Below are 13,142 nucleotides of genomic sequence, written 5' to 3'. Positions count from 1 at the left end.
ACTTCAGTTCACAGTTTTAGTCTGTTTTTTTTTTTTTTACAAACAGATTATTTAGATACTATGGGGTCAATTTATCAAGCTCCATAACTTTTCTGCCTGATCTGAGGGCAAATCTGCAAGGGACGGTATTGCCCCAGCAGTTCACAATAACTGCTGGTGCAATGATAAATGCTGACTGCGTATGCTGTCGGCATCTATCGATGTGCAGCGGACATAATACACTACATCGTATCATGTCCGCTCGCACATTAGTAAATTGACCCCTATCTCTGGAAGTTTGTTTTGTTTTTTAACAGTTGTTCTAAAAAGGCTAAACATTATTATCATCAAAGCCTTTTAAACATGTAGTATATTGTACCTCAAACTGTTGTATTACCATATGAGGTGGATGAGCTTCTTCTGAATACTGGTGGGTGAAAAAATTCCCAAAAGCCCGGGGGTGTGGGAACAAATACCTGTCCTCTTCCTGCTTGTGACAGTTTATTTCTTTCATGTAATTAGCAAGATTCCATGAGCTAGTGACGTATGGGATATACATTCCTACCAGGAGGGGCAAAGTTTCCCAAACCTCAAAATGCCTATAAATACACCCCTCACCACACCCACAAATCAGTTTTACAAACTTTGCCTCCTATGGAGGTGGTGAAGTAAGTTTGTGCTAGATTCTACGTTGATATGCGCTCCGCAGCAGGTTGGAGCCCGGTTTTCCTCTCAGCGTGCAGTGAATGTCAGAGGGATGTGAGGAGAGTATTGCCTATTTGAATTCAATGATCTCCTTCTACGGGGTCTATTTCATAGGTTCTCTGTTATCGGTCGTAGAGATTCATCTCTTACCTCCCTTTTCAGATCGACGATATACTCTTATATATATACCATTACCTCTGCTGATTTTCGTTTCAGTACTGGTTTGGCTTTCTACAAACATGTAGATGAGTGTCCTGGGGTAAGTAAGTCTTATTTTCTGTGACACTCTAAGCTATGGTTGGGCACTTTTTTATAAAGTTCTAAATATATGTATTCAAACATTTATTTGCCTTGACTCAGGATGTTCAACATTCCTTATTTCAGACAGTCAGTTTCATATTTGGGATAATGCATATGAATCAATCAATTTTTTCTTACCTTAAAATTTGACTTTTTCCCTGTGGGCTGTTAGGCTCGCGGGGGCTGAAAATGCTTCATTTTATTGCGTCATTCTTGGCGCGGACTATTTTGGCGCAAAATTTTTTTTCTGTATCCGGCATCATACGTGTCGCCGGAAGTTGCGTCATTTTTGACGTTCTTTTGCGCCAAAAGTGTCGGCGTTCCGGATGTGGCGTCATTTTTGGCGCCAAAAGCATTTAGGCGCCAAATAACGTGGGCGTCTTTTTTGGCGCTAAAAAAATATGGGCGTCACTATTGTCTCAACATTATTTAAGTCTCATTATTTATTGCTTCTGGTTGCTAGAAGCTTGTTCACTGGCATTTTTTCCCATTCCTGAAACTGTCATTTAAGGAATTTGATCAATTTTGCTTTATATGTTGTTTTTTCTATTACATATTGCAAGATGTCCCACGTTGAAACTGAGTCAGAAGATACTTCTGGAAAATCGCTGCCTGGTGCTGGAGCTACCAAAGCTAAGTGTATCTGCTGTAAACTTATGGTATCTGTTCCTCCAGCTGTTGTTTGTACTGTTTGTCATGACAAACTTGTTAATGCAGATAATATTTCCTTTAGTACTGTTACGTTACCTGTTGCTGTTCCGTCAACATCTAATACTCAGAGTGTTCCTGATAATATAAGAGATTTTGTTTCTAAATCCATTAAGAAGGCTATGTCTGTTATTCCTCCTTCTAGTAAACGTAAAAAGTCTTTTAAAACTTCTCATTTTTCAGATGAATTTTTAAATGAACATCATCATTCTGATACTGATATTGGTTCTTCTGGTTCAGAGGATTCTGTCTCAGAGGTTGATGCTGATAAATCTTCATATTTATTTAAAATGGAATTTATTCGTTCTTTACTTAAAGAAGTCCTTATTGCATTAGAAATTGAGGATTCCAGTCCTCTTGATACTAAATCTAAACATTTAGATAAGGTTTTTAAATCTCCTGTAGTTATTCCAGAAGTGTTTCCTGTCCCTGGTGCTATTTCTGAAGTAATTTCCAGGGAATGGAATAATTTGGGTAATTCATTTACTCCTTCTAAACGTTTTAAGCAATTATATCCTGTGCCATCTGACAGATTAGAATTTTGGGACAAAATCCCTAAGGTTGATGGGGCTGTCTCTACTCTTGCTAAGCGTACTACTATTCCTACGGCAGATGGTACTTCCTTTAAGGATCCTTTAGATAGGAAAATTGAATCCTTTCTAAGAAAAGCTTACTTGTGTTCAGGTAATCTTCTTAGACCTGCTATATCTTTAGCGGATGTTGCTGCAGCTTCAACTTTTTGGTTAGAAGCTTTAGCGCAACAAGTAACAGATCATAATTCTCATAACATTATTATTCTTCTACAACATGCTAATAATTTTATTTGTGATGCCATCTTTGATATCATTAGAGTTGATGTCAGGTATATGTCTCTAGCTATTTTAGCTAGAAGAGCTTTATGGCTTAAAACTTGGAATGCTGATATGTCTTCTAAGTCTACTCTGCTTTCCCTTTCTTTCCAGGGTAATAAATTATTTGGTTCTCAGTTGGATTCTATTATCTCAACTGTTACTGGAGGGAAAGGAACTTTTTTACCACAGGATAAAAAATCTAAAGGTAAATTTAGGTCTAATAATCATTTTCGTTCCTTTCGTCACAACAAGGAACAAAAGCCTGATCCTTCATCCTCAGGAGCGGTATCAGTTTGGAAACCATCTCCAGTTTGGAATAAATCCAAGCCTTTTAGAAAACCAAAGCCAGCTCCTAAGTCCACATGAAGGTGCGGCCCTCATTCCAGCTCAGCTGGTAGGGGGCAGATTACGTTTTTTCAAAGAAATTTGGATCAATTCCGTTCACAATCTCTGTATTCAGAACATTGTTTCAGAAGGGTACAGAATTGGCTTCAAGATAAGGCCTCCTGCAAAGAGATTTTTTCTTTCCCGTGTCCCAGTAAACCCAGCAAAGGCTCAAGCATTTCTGAAATGTGTTTAAGATCTAGAGTTGGCTGGAGTAATTATGCCAGTTCCAGTTCTGGAACAGGTGCTGGGGTTTTATTCAAATCTCTTCATTGTACCAAAGAAGGAGAATTCCTTCAGACCAGTTCTGGATCTAAAAATATTGAATCGTTATGTAAGGATACCAACATTCAAGATGGTAACTGTAAGGACTATCCTGCCTTTTGTTCAGCAAGGGCATTATATGTCTACAATAGATTTACAGGATGCATATCTGCATATTCCGATTCATCCAGATCACTTTCAGTTTCTGAGATTCTCTTTCCTAGACAAGCATTACCAGTTTGTGGCTCTACCGTTTGGCCTAGCAACAGCTCCAAGAATTTTTACAAAGGTTCTCGGTGCCCTTCTGTCTGTAATCAGAGAACAGGGTATTGTGGTATTTCCTTATTTGGACGATATCTTGGTACTTGCTCAGTCTTCACATTTAGCAGAATCTCATACGAATCGACTTGTGTTGTTTCTTCAAGATCATGGTTGGAGGATCAATTTACCAAAAAGTTAATTGATTCCTCAGACAAGGGTAACCTTTTTAGGTTTCCAGATAGATTCCGTGTCCATGACTCTGTCTTTGACAGACAAGAGACGTCTAAAATTGATATCAGCTTGTCAAAACCTTCAGTCACAATCATTCCCTTCGGTAGCTTTATGCATGGAAATTCTAGGTTTTATGACTGCAGCATCGGACACGATCCCCTTTGCTCGTTTTCACATGCGACCTCTTCAGCTCTGTATGCTGAACCAGTGGTGCAGGGATTACACAAAGATATCTCAATTAATATCTTTAAAACCGATTGTACGACACTCTCTGACGTGGTGGACAGATCACCATCGTTTAGTTCAGGGGGCTTCTTTTGTTCTTCCGACCTGGACTGTAATTTCAACAGATAAGGTTAGTTAAAATTTTTTTTTTTTTTTTAACACTTTATTTAACATATATACAAAGACAGACAATTTACTTAAATCGGATCACTGTATAGAAACAAACAATCATCAATTGTTTCTATATATTGTCATTCCAAGTGACCCAACTGTAACATAATAAAACCAAACCTAAACCGAAAGGTAAAGGTAAAATATAAGGGCTACGTGCTCTAGAGAGTACTATAGTGGTGAAGTTAGTATTGAGTAGGTTTCAAGTTTAAGTCATACAGTGCTCACACAGGCTATGCGCTCAAAGGCGTCCTCCTACCTGAGTACTGCTGAGATTTAACTCAGTCAGCCGATTTCTAGCTGATCCCTATCAATCAATATCTCAACATTCATACAGTCTCAGTGTATCTGTCGGGATTTAAATAAAACTAAAGTTGCTTAGTTTTTAGAGTATATATATATATGTATTAGCGATTTCAGTTCTAAGTGCTTATCATCACTACTTGAACCAGTTCTGAAAAATATATAGGCACCATAAGCCCTTTTATCAAATCAGATTATTACCCTTAGATCGCTATATATATATATTTATGAAAGTAAACGCTATTAGAGCGGCAACAATAGTAGCCAAACAGATTTTTCGTAACTTAGTTTCTAACACCACGCTAGAGTTCCAGAGCACGCCCACCGACGCGTTTCGTCACTTGTACGTGACTTCGTCAGGGCATAGGGCCCGCCCAGCCTCAAGTGCCGTCTTTTATCCTCCATAGTTGCCATGGTAACGGCTTGTGTATTGCGGAAGTGTCCACCGCAATATCTACGGCTAATAAGTGTTGCTCTCCGATATTACTGTTAGGTAATGTGTGATATGTCCGGTGTAGGCAAATTTCATGTCATTAATCTCAGATTGTTATACGGAGCATTTATGCAGTAATAGGAAGCTGTCCTCCGACTGACTGAATGATTTTTACAGACACATATGCAATTACATAAGTATTGTTTGTTTTTCACAGTAGTGAGTGCGATCTGTCTCTGAAAATATTTTTATGAAAATATTACAGCAGTTTATGCTAAACAATGTGTTATTTAACATAAGGTCGAAGGGTTAGATGTTTATTGAGCATGAGTCTATATGTATAGTCGTTCTAAATAGCTTATATTTCTCTAGTGTCAAACTGACAATTCAGTATGTATCTATTGAGTATACAAGAATGTAAAAGAATGTATGTCTATATGACTTAATTAGCTTTATAGATGATTTTATCATAGCACATTTTTGTAAAGTTTACACATCCATCCTATGCTTATCTAGATAAAGGAGCCAAATCCCAATTCTGTTGCTCCCTAAGGGGATATGCGTGTAATTTTCAACTATATATATAGTCATCTTTAATAGCTACGTCCCATACTTCTTGCTTTATTACCGATCTATAGACTTAGGTATAGATCTTTAATTCGATCTTAAATTAGAGTATGATCTCTAGAGAAAGCTCTTATAAGAGATTGCCTCATTTAAACCCTTTGGTGATGCAGATTTTAGTTCATGTATCCATCTGCATTCTTTTTGAAGCAGAAGTTTGTTAATGTCACCCCTTCTGCCCTTAAGCTTTAGTTGTTCTATGGCAAAGAAATGTATCTGATATTTCTCTTGTGGATGAACTGTGTTCATATGCTTAGCTACTGGTACATTTCTGTCCCATTTTATGTCCCCTATATGTTCAAGGACTCTTGTTCTTAGTTCCCTTGAGGTTTCACCTACATAGATTAGGGGACATTTGCACATGGCTACGTATACCACTCTCTTGGTTCTACAGTTCATGAATTCCTTTATAGGGTAATTTTTCCCTGTTTTTGGATGAACAAATTGTTTCATTGGGGACATATTTTTACACGCTTGGCAGCGGCCGCATTTAAAGAACCCTTTAGTTTCTTGAAGCCATGTTTTCTGAGGATTTTGTACAAAGTGACTCCTAGTCAAGGTGTCTTTCAAATTTTGTGATCTCCTATTAGTTATCTTTGGTCTATCTGCGATAACTTCAGACAATTCAGGGTCCTCCTGTAAGACGTGCCAATGTTTTTGAAATATGTGTTGGATACTGCTGTGTTTTTCATCGAATGTGCCTATAATTCTAATTTGCTGACTGTCTTTATTTCTGTCAGTGTCAATTTTTTCCTGTAATAGGGGTGCTCTCTCTAGTGCCTTAGCTCTTTGGTAAGCTTTTTTGAGGCATCTATTAGGGTAACCCCTTTCTTTGAACCTTTTTCTTAGCTCTTGAGCTTCCAATTCAAAATCTTCTAATGAACTGCAATTGCGCCTAGCCCTCAGATATTGGCCATATGGGATGCCCATCCTTTGGCTTTTAGGATGGTAACTTTTCCAGTTTAGGAGATTATTAGTAGCTGTCTCTTTCCTAAATAATTTTGTACTTAGGGATCCATCGCACTCTTTTCGAAATGTACCAGTAGCTAAGCATATGAACACAGTTCATCCACAAGAGAAATATCAGATACATTTCTTTGCCATAGAACAACTAAAGCTTAAGGGCAGAAGGGGTGACATTAACAAACTTCTGCTTCAAAAAGAATGCAGATGGATACATGAACTAAAATCTGCATCACCAAAGGGTTTAAATGAGGCAATCTCTTATAAGAGCTTTCTCTAGAGATCATACTCTAATTTAAGATCGAATTAAAGATCTATACCTAAGTCTATAGATCGGTAATAAAGCAAGAAGTATGGGATGTAGCTATTAAAGATGACTATATATATAGTTGAAAATTACACGCATATCCCCTTAGGGAGCAACAGAATTGGGATTTGGCTCCTTTATCTAGATAAGCATAGGATGGATGTGTAAACTTTACAAAAATGTGCTATGATAAAATCATCTATAAAGCTAATTAAGTCATATAGACATACATTCTTTTACATTCTTGTATACTCAATAGATACATACTGAATTGTCAGTTTGACACTAGAGAAATATAAGCTATTTAGAACGACTATACATATAGACTCATGCTCAATAAACATCTAACCCTTCGACCTTATGTTAAATAACACATTGTTTAGCATAAACTGCTGTAATATTTTCATAAAAATATTTTCAGAGACAGATCGCACTCACTACTGTGAAAAACAAACAATACTTATGTAATTGCATATGTGTCTGTAAAAATCATTCAGTCAGTCGGAGGACAGCTTCCTATTACTGCATAAATGCTCCGTATAACAATCTGAGATTAATGACATGAAATTTGCCTACACCGGACATATCACACATTACCTAACAGTAATATCGGAGAGCAACACTTATTAGCCGTAGATATTGCGGTGGACACTTCCGCAATACACAAGCCGTTACCATGGCAACTATGGAGGATAAAAGACGGCACTTGAGGCTGGGCGGGCCCTATGCCCTGACGAAGTCACGTACAAGTGACGAAACGCGTCGGTGGGCGTGCTCTGGAACTCTAGCGTGGTGTTAGAAACTAAGTTACGAAAAATCTGTTTGGCTACTATTGTTGCCGCTCTAATAGCGTTTACTTTCATATATATATATAGCAATCTAAGGGTAATAATCTGATTTGATAAAAGGGCTTATGGTGCCTATATATTTTTCAGAACTGGTTCAAGTAGTGATGATAAGCACTTAGAACTGAAATCGCTAATACATATATATATACTCTAAAAACTAAGCAACTTTAGTTTTATTTAAATCCCGACAGATACACTGAGACTGTATGAATGTTGAGATATTGATTGATAGGGATCAGCTAGAAATCGGCTGACTGAGTTAAATCTCAGCAGTACGCAGGTAGGAGGACGCCTTTGAGCGCATAGCCTGTGTGAGCACTGTATGACTTAAACTTGAAACCTACTCAATACTAACTTCACCACTATAGTACTCTCTAGAGCACGTAGCCCTTATATTTTACCTTTACCTTTCGGTTTAGGTTTGGTTTTATTATGTTACAGTTGGGTCACTTGGAATGACAATATATAGAAACAATTGATGATTGTTTGTTTCTATACAGTGATCCGATTTAAGTAAATTGTCTGTCTTTGTATATATGTTAAATAAAGTGTTAAAATTTTTTAACTAACCTTATCTAATTTAATAGTGCCCAATTCAGCACTTAGCTTAAATGCTACAAATCCTTGAATTCCTTCCCTAACCAACCTAATTTCAACAGATGCAAGTCTGACAGGTTGGGGAGCTGTTTGGGGGTCTCTGACAGCACAAGGGGTTTGGGAATCTCAGGAGGTGAGATTACTGATCAATATTTTGGAACTCCGTGCAATTTTCAGAGCTCTTCAGTCATGGCCTCTTCTAAAGAGAGAATCGTTCATTTGTTTTCAGACAGACAATGTCACAACTGTGGCATACATCAATCATCAAGGAGGGACTCACAGTCCTCTGGCTATGAAAGAAGTATCTCGAATTCTGGTATGGGCGGAATCCAGCTCCTGTCTAGTTTCTGCGGTTCATATCCCAGGTATAGACAATTGGGAAGCGGATTATCTCAGTCGCCAAACGTTACATCCGGGCGAATGGTCTCTTCACCCAGAGGTATTTCTTCAGATTGTTCAAATGTGGGGACTTCCAGAAATAGATCTGATGGCCTCTCATCTAAACAAGAAACTTCCCAGGTATCTGTCCAGATCCAGGGATCCTCAAGCGGAAGCAGTGGATGCATTGTCACTTCCTTGGAAGTATCATCCTGCCTATATCTTTCCGCCTCTAGTTCTTCTTCCAAGAGTAATCTCCAAGATTCTGAAGGAATGCTCATTTGTTCTGCTGGTAGTTCCAGCATGGCCTCACAGGTTTTGGTATGCGGATCTTGTCCGGATGGCCTCTTGCCAACCGTGGACTCTTCTGTTAAGACCAGACCTTTTGTCGCAAGGTCCTTTTTTCCATCAGGATCTCAAATCCTTACATTTAAAGGTATGGAGATTGAACGCTTGATTCTTAGTCAAAGAGGTTTCTCTGACTCTGTGATTAATACTATGTTACAGGCTCGTAAATCTGTGTCTAGGGAAATATATTATAGAGTCTGGTAGACTTATATTTCTTGGTGTCGTTCTCATCATTTTTTCTGGCATTCTTTTAGAATTCCGAGAATTTTACAGTTTCTTCAGGATGGTTTGGATAAAGGTTTGTCTGCAAGTTCCTTGAAAGGACAAATCTCTGCTCTTTCTGTTCTTTTTCAAAGAAAGATTGATAATCTTCCTGATATTCATTGTTTTGTACAAGCTTTGGTTCGTATAAAACCTGTCATTAAGTCAATTTCTCCTCCTTGGAGTTTGAATTTGGTTCTGGGGGCTCTTCAAGCTCCTCCGTTTGAACCTATGCATTCATTGGACATTAAATTACTTTCTTGGAAAGTTTTGTTCCTTTTGGCCATCTCTTCTGCCAGAAGAGTTTCTGAATTATCTGCTCTTTCTTGTGAGTCTCCTTTTCTGATTTTTCACCAGGATAAGGCGGTGTTGCGAACTTCTTTTAAATTTTTACCTAAGGTTGTGAATTCTAACAACATTAGTAGAGAAATTGTGGTTCCTTCATTATGTCCTAATCCTAAGAATTCTAAGGAGAAATCACTACATTCTTTGGATGTAGTTAGAGCTTTGAAATATTATGTTGAAGCTACTAAGAATTTCCGAAAGACTTCTAGTCTATTTGTTATCTTTTCCGGTTCTAGGAAAGGTCAGAAGGCCTCTGCCATTTCTTTGGCATCTTGGTTAAAATCTTTAATTCATCATGCTTATGTCGAGTCGGGTAAAACTCCGCCTCAGAGGATTACAGCTCATTCTACTAGGTCAGTTTCTACTTCCTGGGCGTTTAGGAATGAAGCTTCGGTTGATCAGATTTGCAAAATAGCAACTTGGTCTTCTTTGCATACTTTTACTAAATTCTACCATTTTGATGTGTTTTCTTCTTCTGAAGCTGTTTTTGGTAGAAAAGTACTTCAGGCAGCTGTTTCAGTTTGAATCTTCTGCTTATAATTTCAGTTTTTTTCATTATAAAATTTAAACTTTATTTTGGGTGTGGATTATTTTTCAGCGGAATTGGCTGTCTTTATTTTATCCCTCCCTCTCTAGTGACTCTTGGGTGGAAAGATCCACATCTTGGGTAGTCATTATCCCATACGTCACTAGCTCATGGACTCTTGCTAATTACATGAAAGAAAACATAATTTATGTAAGAACTTACCTGATAAATTAATTTCTTTCATATTAGCAAGAGTCCATGAGGCCCACCCTTTTTTGTGGTGGTTATGATTTTTTTGTATAAAGCACAAATTATTCCAATTCCTTATTTTTTATGCTTTCGCACTTTTTTCTTATCACCCCACTTCTTGGCTATTCGTTAAACTGATTTGTGGGTGTGGTGAGGGGTGTATTTATAGGCATTTGAGGTTTGGGAAACTTTGCCCCTCCTGGTAGGAATGTATATCCCATACGTCACTAGCTCATGGACTCTTGTTAATATGAAAGAAATGAATTTATCAGGTAAGTTCTTACATAAATTATGTTTTTCTAGCGGGAGCTCTTCTCCAACAGAAGTGTTTAGCAGAAAAAGGAACAATGTTCAGCCATTCTCAGTACAGCATGCTCCCTATTTCAAGGGTCCAGGCACCCTGTATACTTGAGGATTGTTCCTCAGCTATACCTGTTAATTTATACAATCGGATTCTTCTAAGGTATTATCTGCAGGTAACTCTCATCTATACAAAGAGATTCTGCTGGAGAGTGCAGGATCGTATGGTGGTCTCTAACTTGCTGGTTTTCTGTTTTATCTAAAGTATAAGTTGAGATTCAGATTATATTTTCATTCATTTATTTATTTATTTAATGGGTCTAAATGGTCTGTATGTGTCCCTTTGTTGTTTTCCTGTAGTATCCTGGGCTTGTTCTTCCCTCAACATTTGTTGCTGTCCCTATAATTTGTTAATACAGTTTATAGATAACATTTTTACCCTCATACATCTACCTGTGCTGTTGCTTATATTATTGCTTGCAGGAAGTTGGTAGGGGGAGACTTGTGGCATCATTCATGTAATGTTATTTTGGTGTTTTACAAGATCCTGGACCTGTATATCAGTCACAGAAATGTTTTTGCTGATGACTATAGAAAAGCTATACTCCTGACTGCTTTTTTACAACTAAATACCATTAGACCTATTACATTATAAGTCTTGGTATACAGTACCTGTTACCCCTCTTGAGGAACAATAAACCTCTTTATTCAGTCCAAGTCACTTGAAAGTGTGCATTTAAAGGACCAGTCAACAAAGAAGATTTGCATAATCAACAAATGCAAGTGAACAAGACAATGCAATAGCACTTAGTCTGAACTTCAAATGAGTATTATATTTAGTTCCAGACAAATTTAAAAGTTATGTCTCTTTCCACTCCCCCTGTACCATGTGACAGCCATCTGCTAATCACAAATGCATTCATGTACCATGTGACAGCCATCAGCCATTCACAAATGCATACACGCTTATTCTTGCACATGCTCAGTAGGAGCTGTTGACTCTAAATTTTTAAATAGTAAAAGATTGTGCACGTTTTTTAAATGGAAGTAAATTTGAAAGTTGTTTAAAATGGCATGCTCTATCTGAATAATGAAAGTTTAATTTTGATTGAGTGTCCCTTTAAAGCATATTATAATCTCATAGTGCTTTTTTTCTTCCAAAAAATATTAAATAAATAAAAAGTTTAAAACAGCCTATGTCTTTGTTTTTGCATGTAATATATTTAATTATATGTAAAGAAAAAAAATAAAATTATAAATTGTGATGGTGCTGTAGAAAAAAGGTCCAAATCTGATTTATAATTTACTTTAAAAAATAATGTATAAATTTATGTCCTATATTCGTGTGTGATTTCATTTTAAAGTAATTAATGAACAAATTTGAACTTTAATTTTCTTATGCGCAGCCTTACCTTTTCCTGTGATGGTCATCATTTGTACACCGCCAACAGCGATGGAACTGTGATTGCCTGGTGTCGCAAGGACCAACAACGCTTGAAATTGCCCATGTTCTATTCATTCCTCAGCAACTATGCAGCTGGCTGATACATCAATCATCATTCTGAGACTTTACTGAATACTGACAATATATCTCATAAACTTTACAGAACAGACCCTGAAGAAAAAAATATAATTTCTTAAAGTGAAATACAGTGGTATCACTATAGTCTTAAAGGACCATTTATAAGTACTGATGTAGAAGCAGGTCCAACAGAACGCTTTCTTCTGAAATGCATCTTCGTCCGTGGATCCATTTGAAGCAGTCAACTCATATGTAGAAACTCCCACAGTAGTTTCAAAGCAAGAACATTTCAAATAAACTATATTGTTAAGGGAGAACAGATCAATTAAATAATAATAATAAAAATTTGGTTTATACCCAGCACTCCATTTGATAAAGATCTATTGCTGCAGTTATACTTTCTTACAACTAATCCAAAGGACTGAAGCTTTATTAAATGTTCTGTTTCCTTCTCATTATTACACATTGCAAGATAAAGTGAATTGGCTGCTTAGTATTATGTTGTCTGTGTTTTGTAAAATATGTGTCAGGTTAACACCTTACAATCAGATGCAATTTGTTAATAAAGTGGTCCATGTATTTACTGAGAAATGTTATTCCATAATAATTCTTCCATACTGGAAGTTATTCTGCTTTCCGATTCAAGTGAATGGGCCTTAAACAGTTATATCCAACGTTATCCACTGTTCACTTGATTGGGCAGTAAGGGTTTATATTTACTAAGCTATATGAAAATTGCCCTTTAAAGTTTTAAAGCTTAGCAATTATCGCCTTAATGCTTCCTTTGTGGAGCAATATATAATTGCAGTTTTGCACTTATTATCTATAACAGAATCATATCTATTCGAAGTATGTTTAACAAAAAGTATTTGTATTCATGAGCCTCCGGGAACACTACAAAGACTAAAAATATACGCATATCTAATAGCGAACATATGATATATTGAGCTATTAAAGGGACATTATACCCAAATGTTGAAGCACTTGAAACTGATGAAGCATAGCTGTAAAAAGCTGACTAGAAAATATCACCTGAACATCTCTGTGTAAAAAAGGAAG

General features: G+C 37.0%; 1 protein-coding gene across 2 annotated transcripts in view; it reads left to right on the top strand.

The window, feature by feature from the left end:
* LYST (lysosomal trafficking regulator) overlaps positions 1-12,674 on the top strand; it is a 606,044-nt gene extending 593,370 nt beyond the window's left edge. For both annotated transcript variants that reach the window (XM_053711082.1, XM_053711081.1), the window contains one exon: positions 11,968-12,674. In XM_053711082.1, coding sequence (XP_053567057.1) covers positions 11,968-12,106 — 139 coding nt within the window. In that variant the 3' untranslated portion in view covers positions 12,107-12,674. The remainder of the gene's footprint in view (positions 1-11,967) is intronic.
* Positions 12,675-13,142: the final 468 nt, after the last annotated feature.

The sequence above is a fragment of the Bombina bombina genome, chromosome 4 (genome assembly GCF_027579735.1).
Source record: "Bombina bombina isolate aBomBom1 chromosome 4, aBomBom1.pri, whole genome shotgun sequence".
NCBI lineage: Eukaryota > Metazoa > Chordata > Amphibia > Anura > Bombinatoridae > Bombina > Bombina bombina.
The sequence above is the reverse complement of the archived record's forward strand: the minus strand, read 5'-3'. Positions and strand labels throughout refer to the sequence as shown.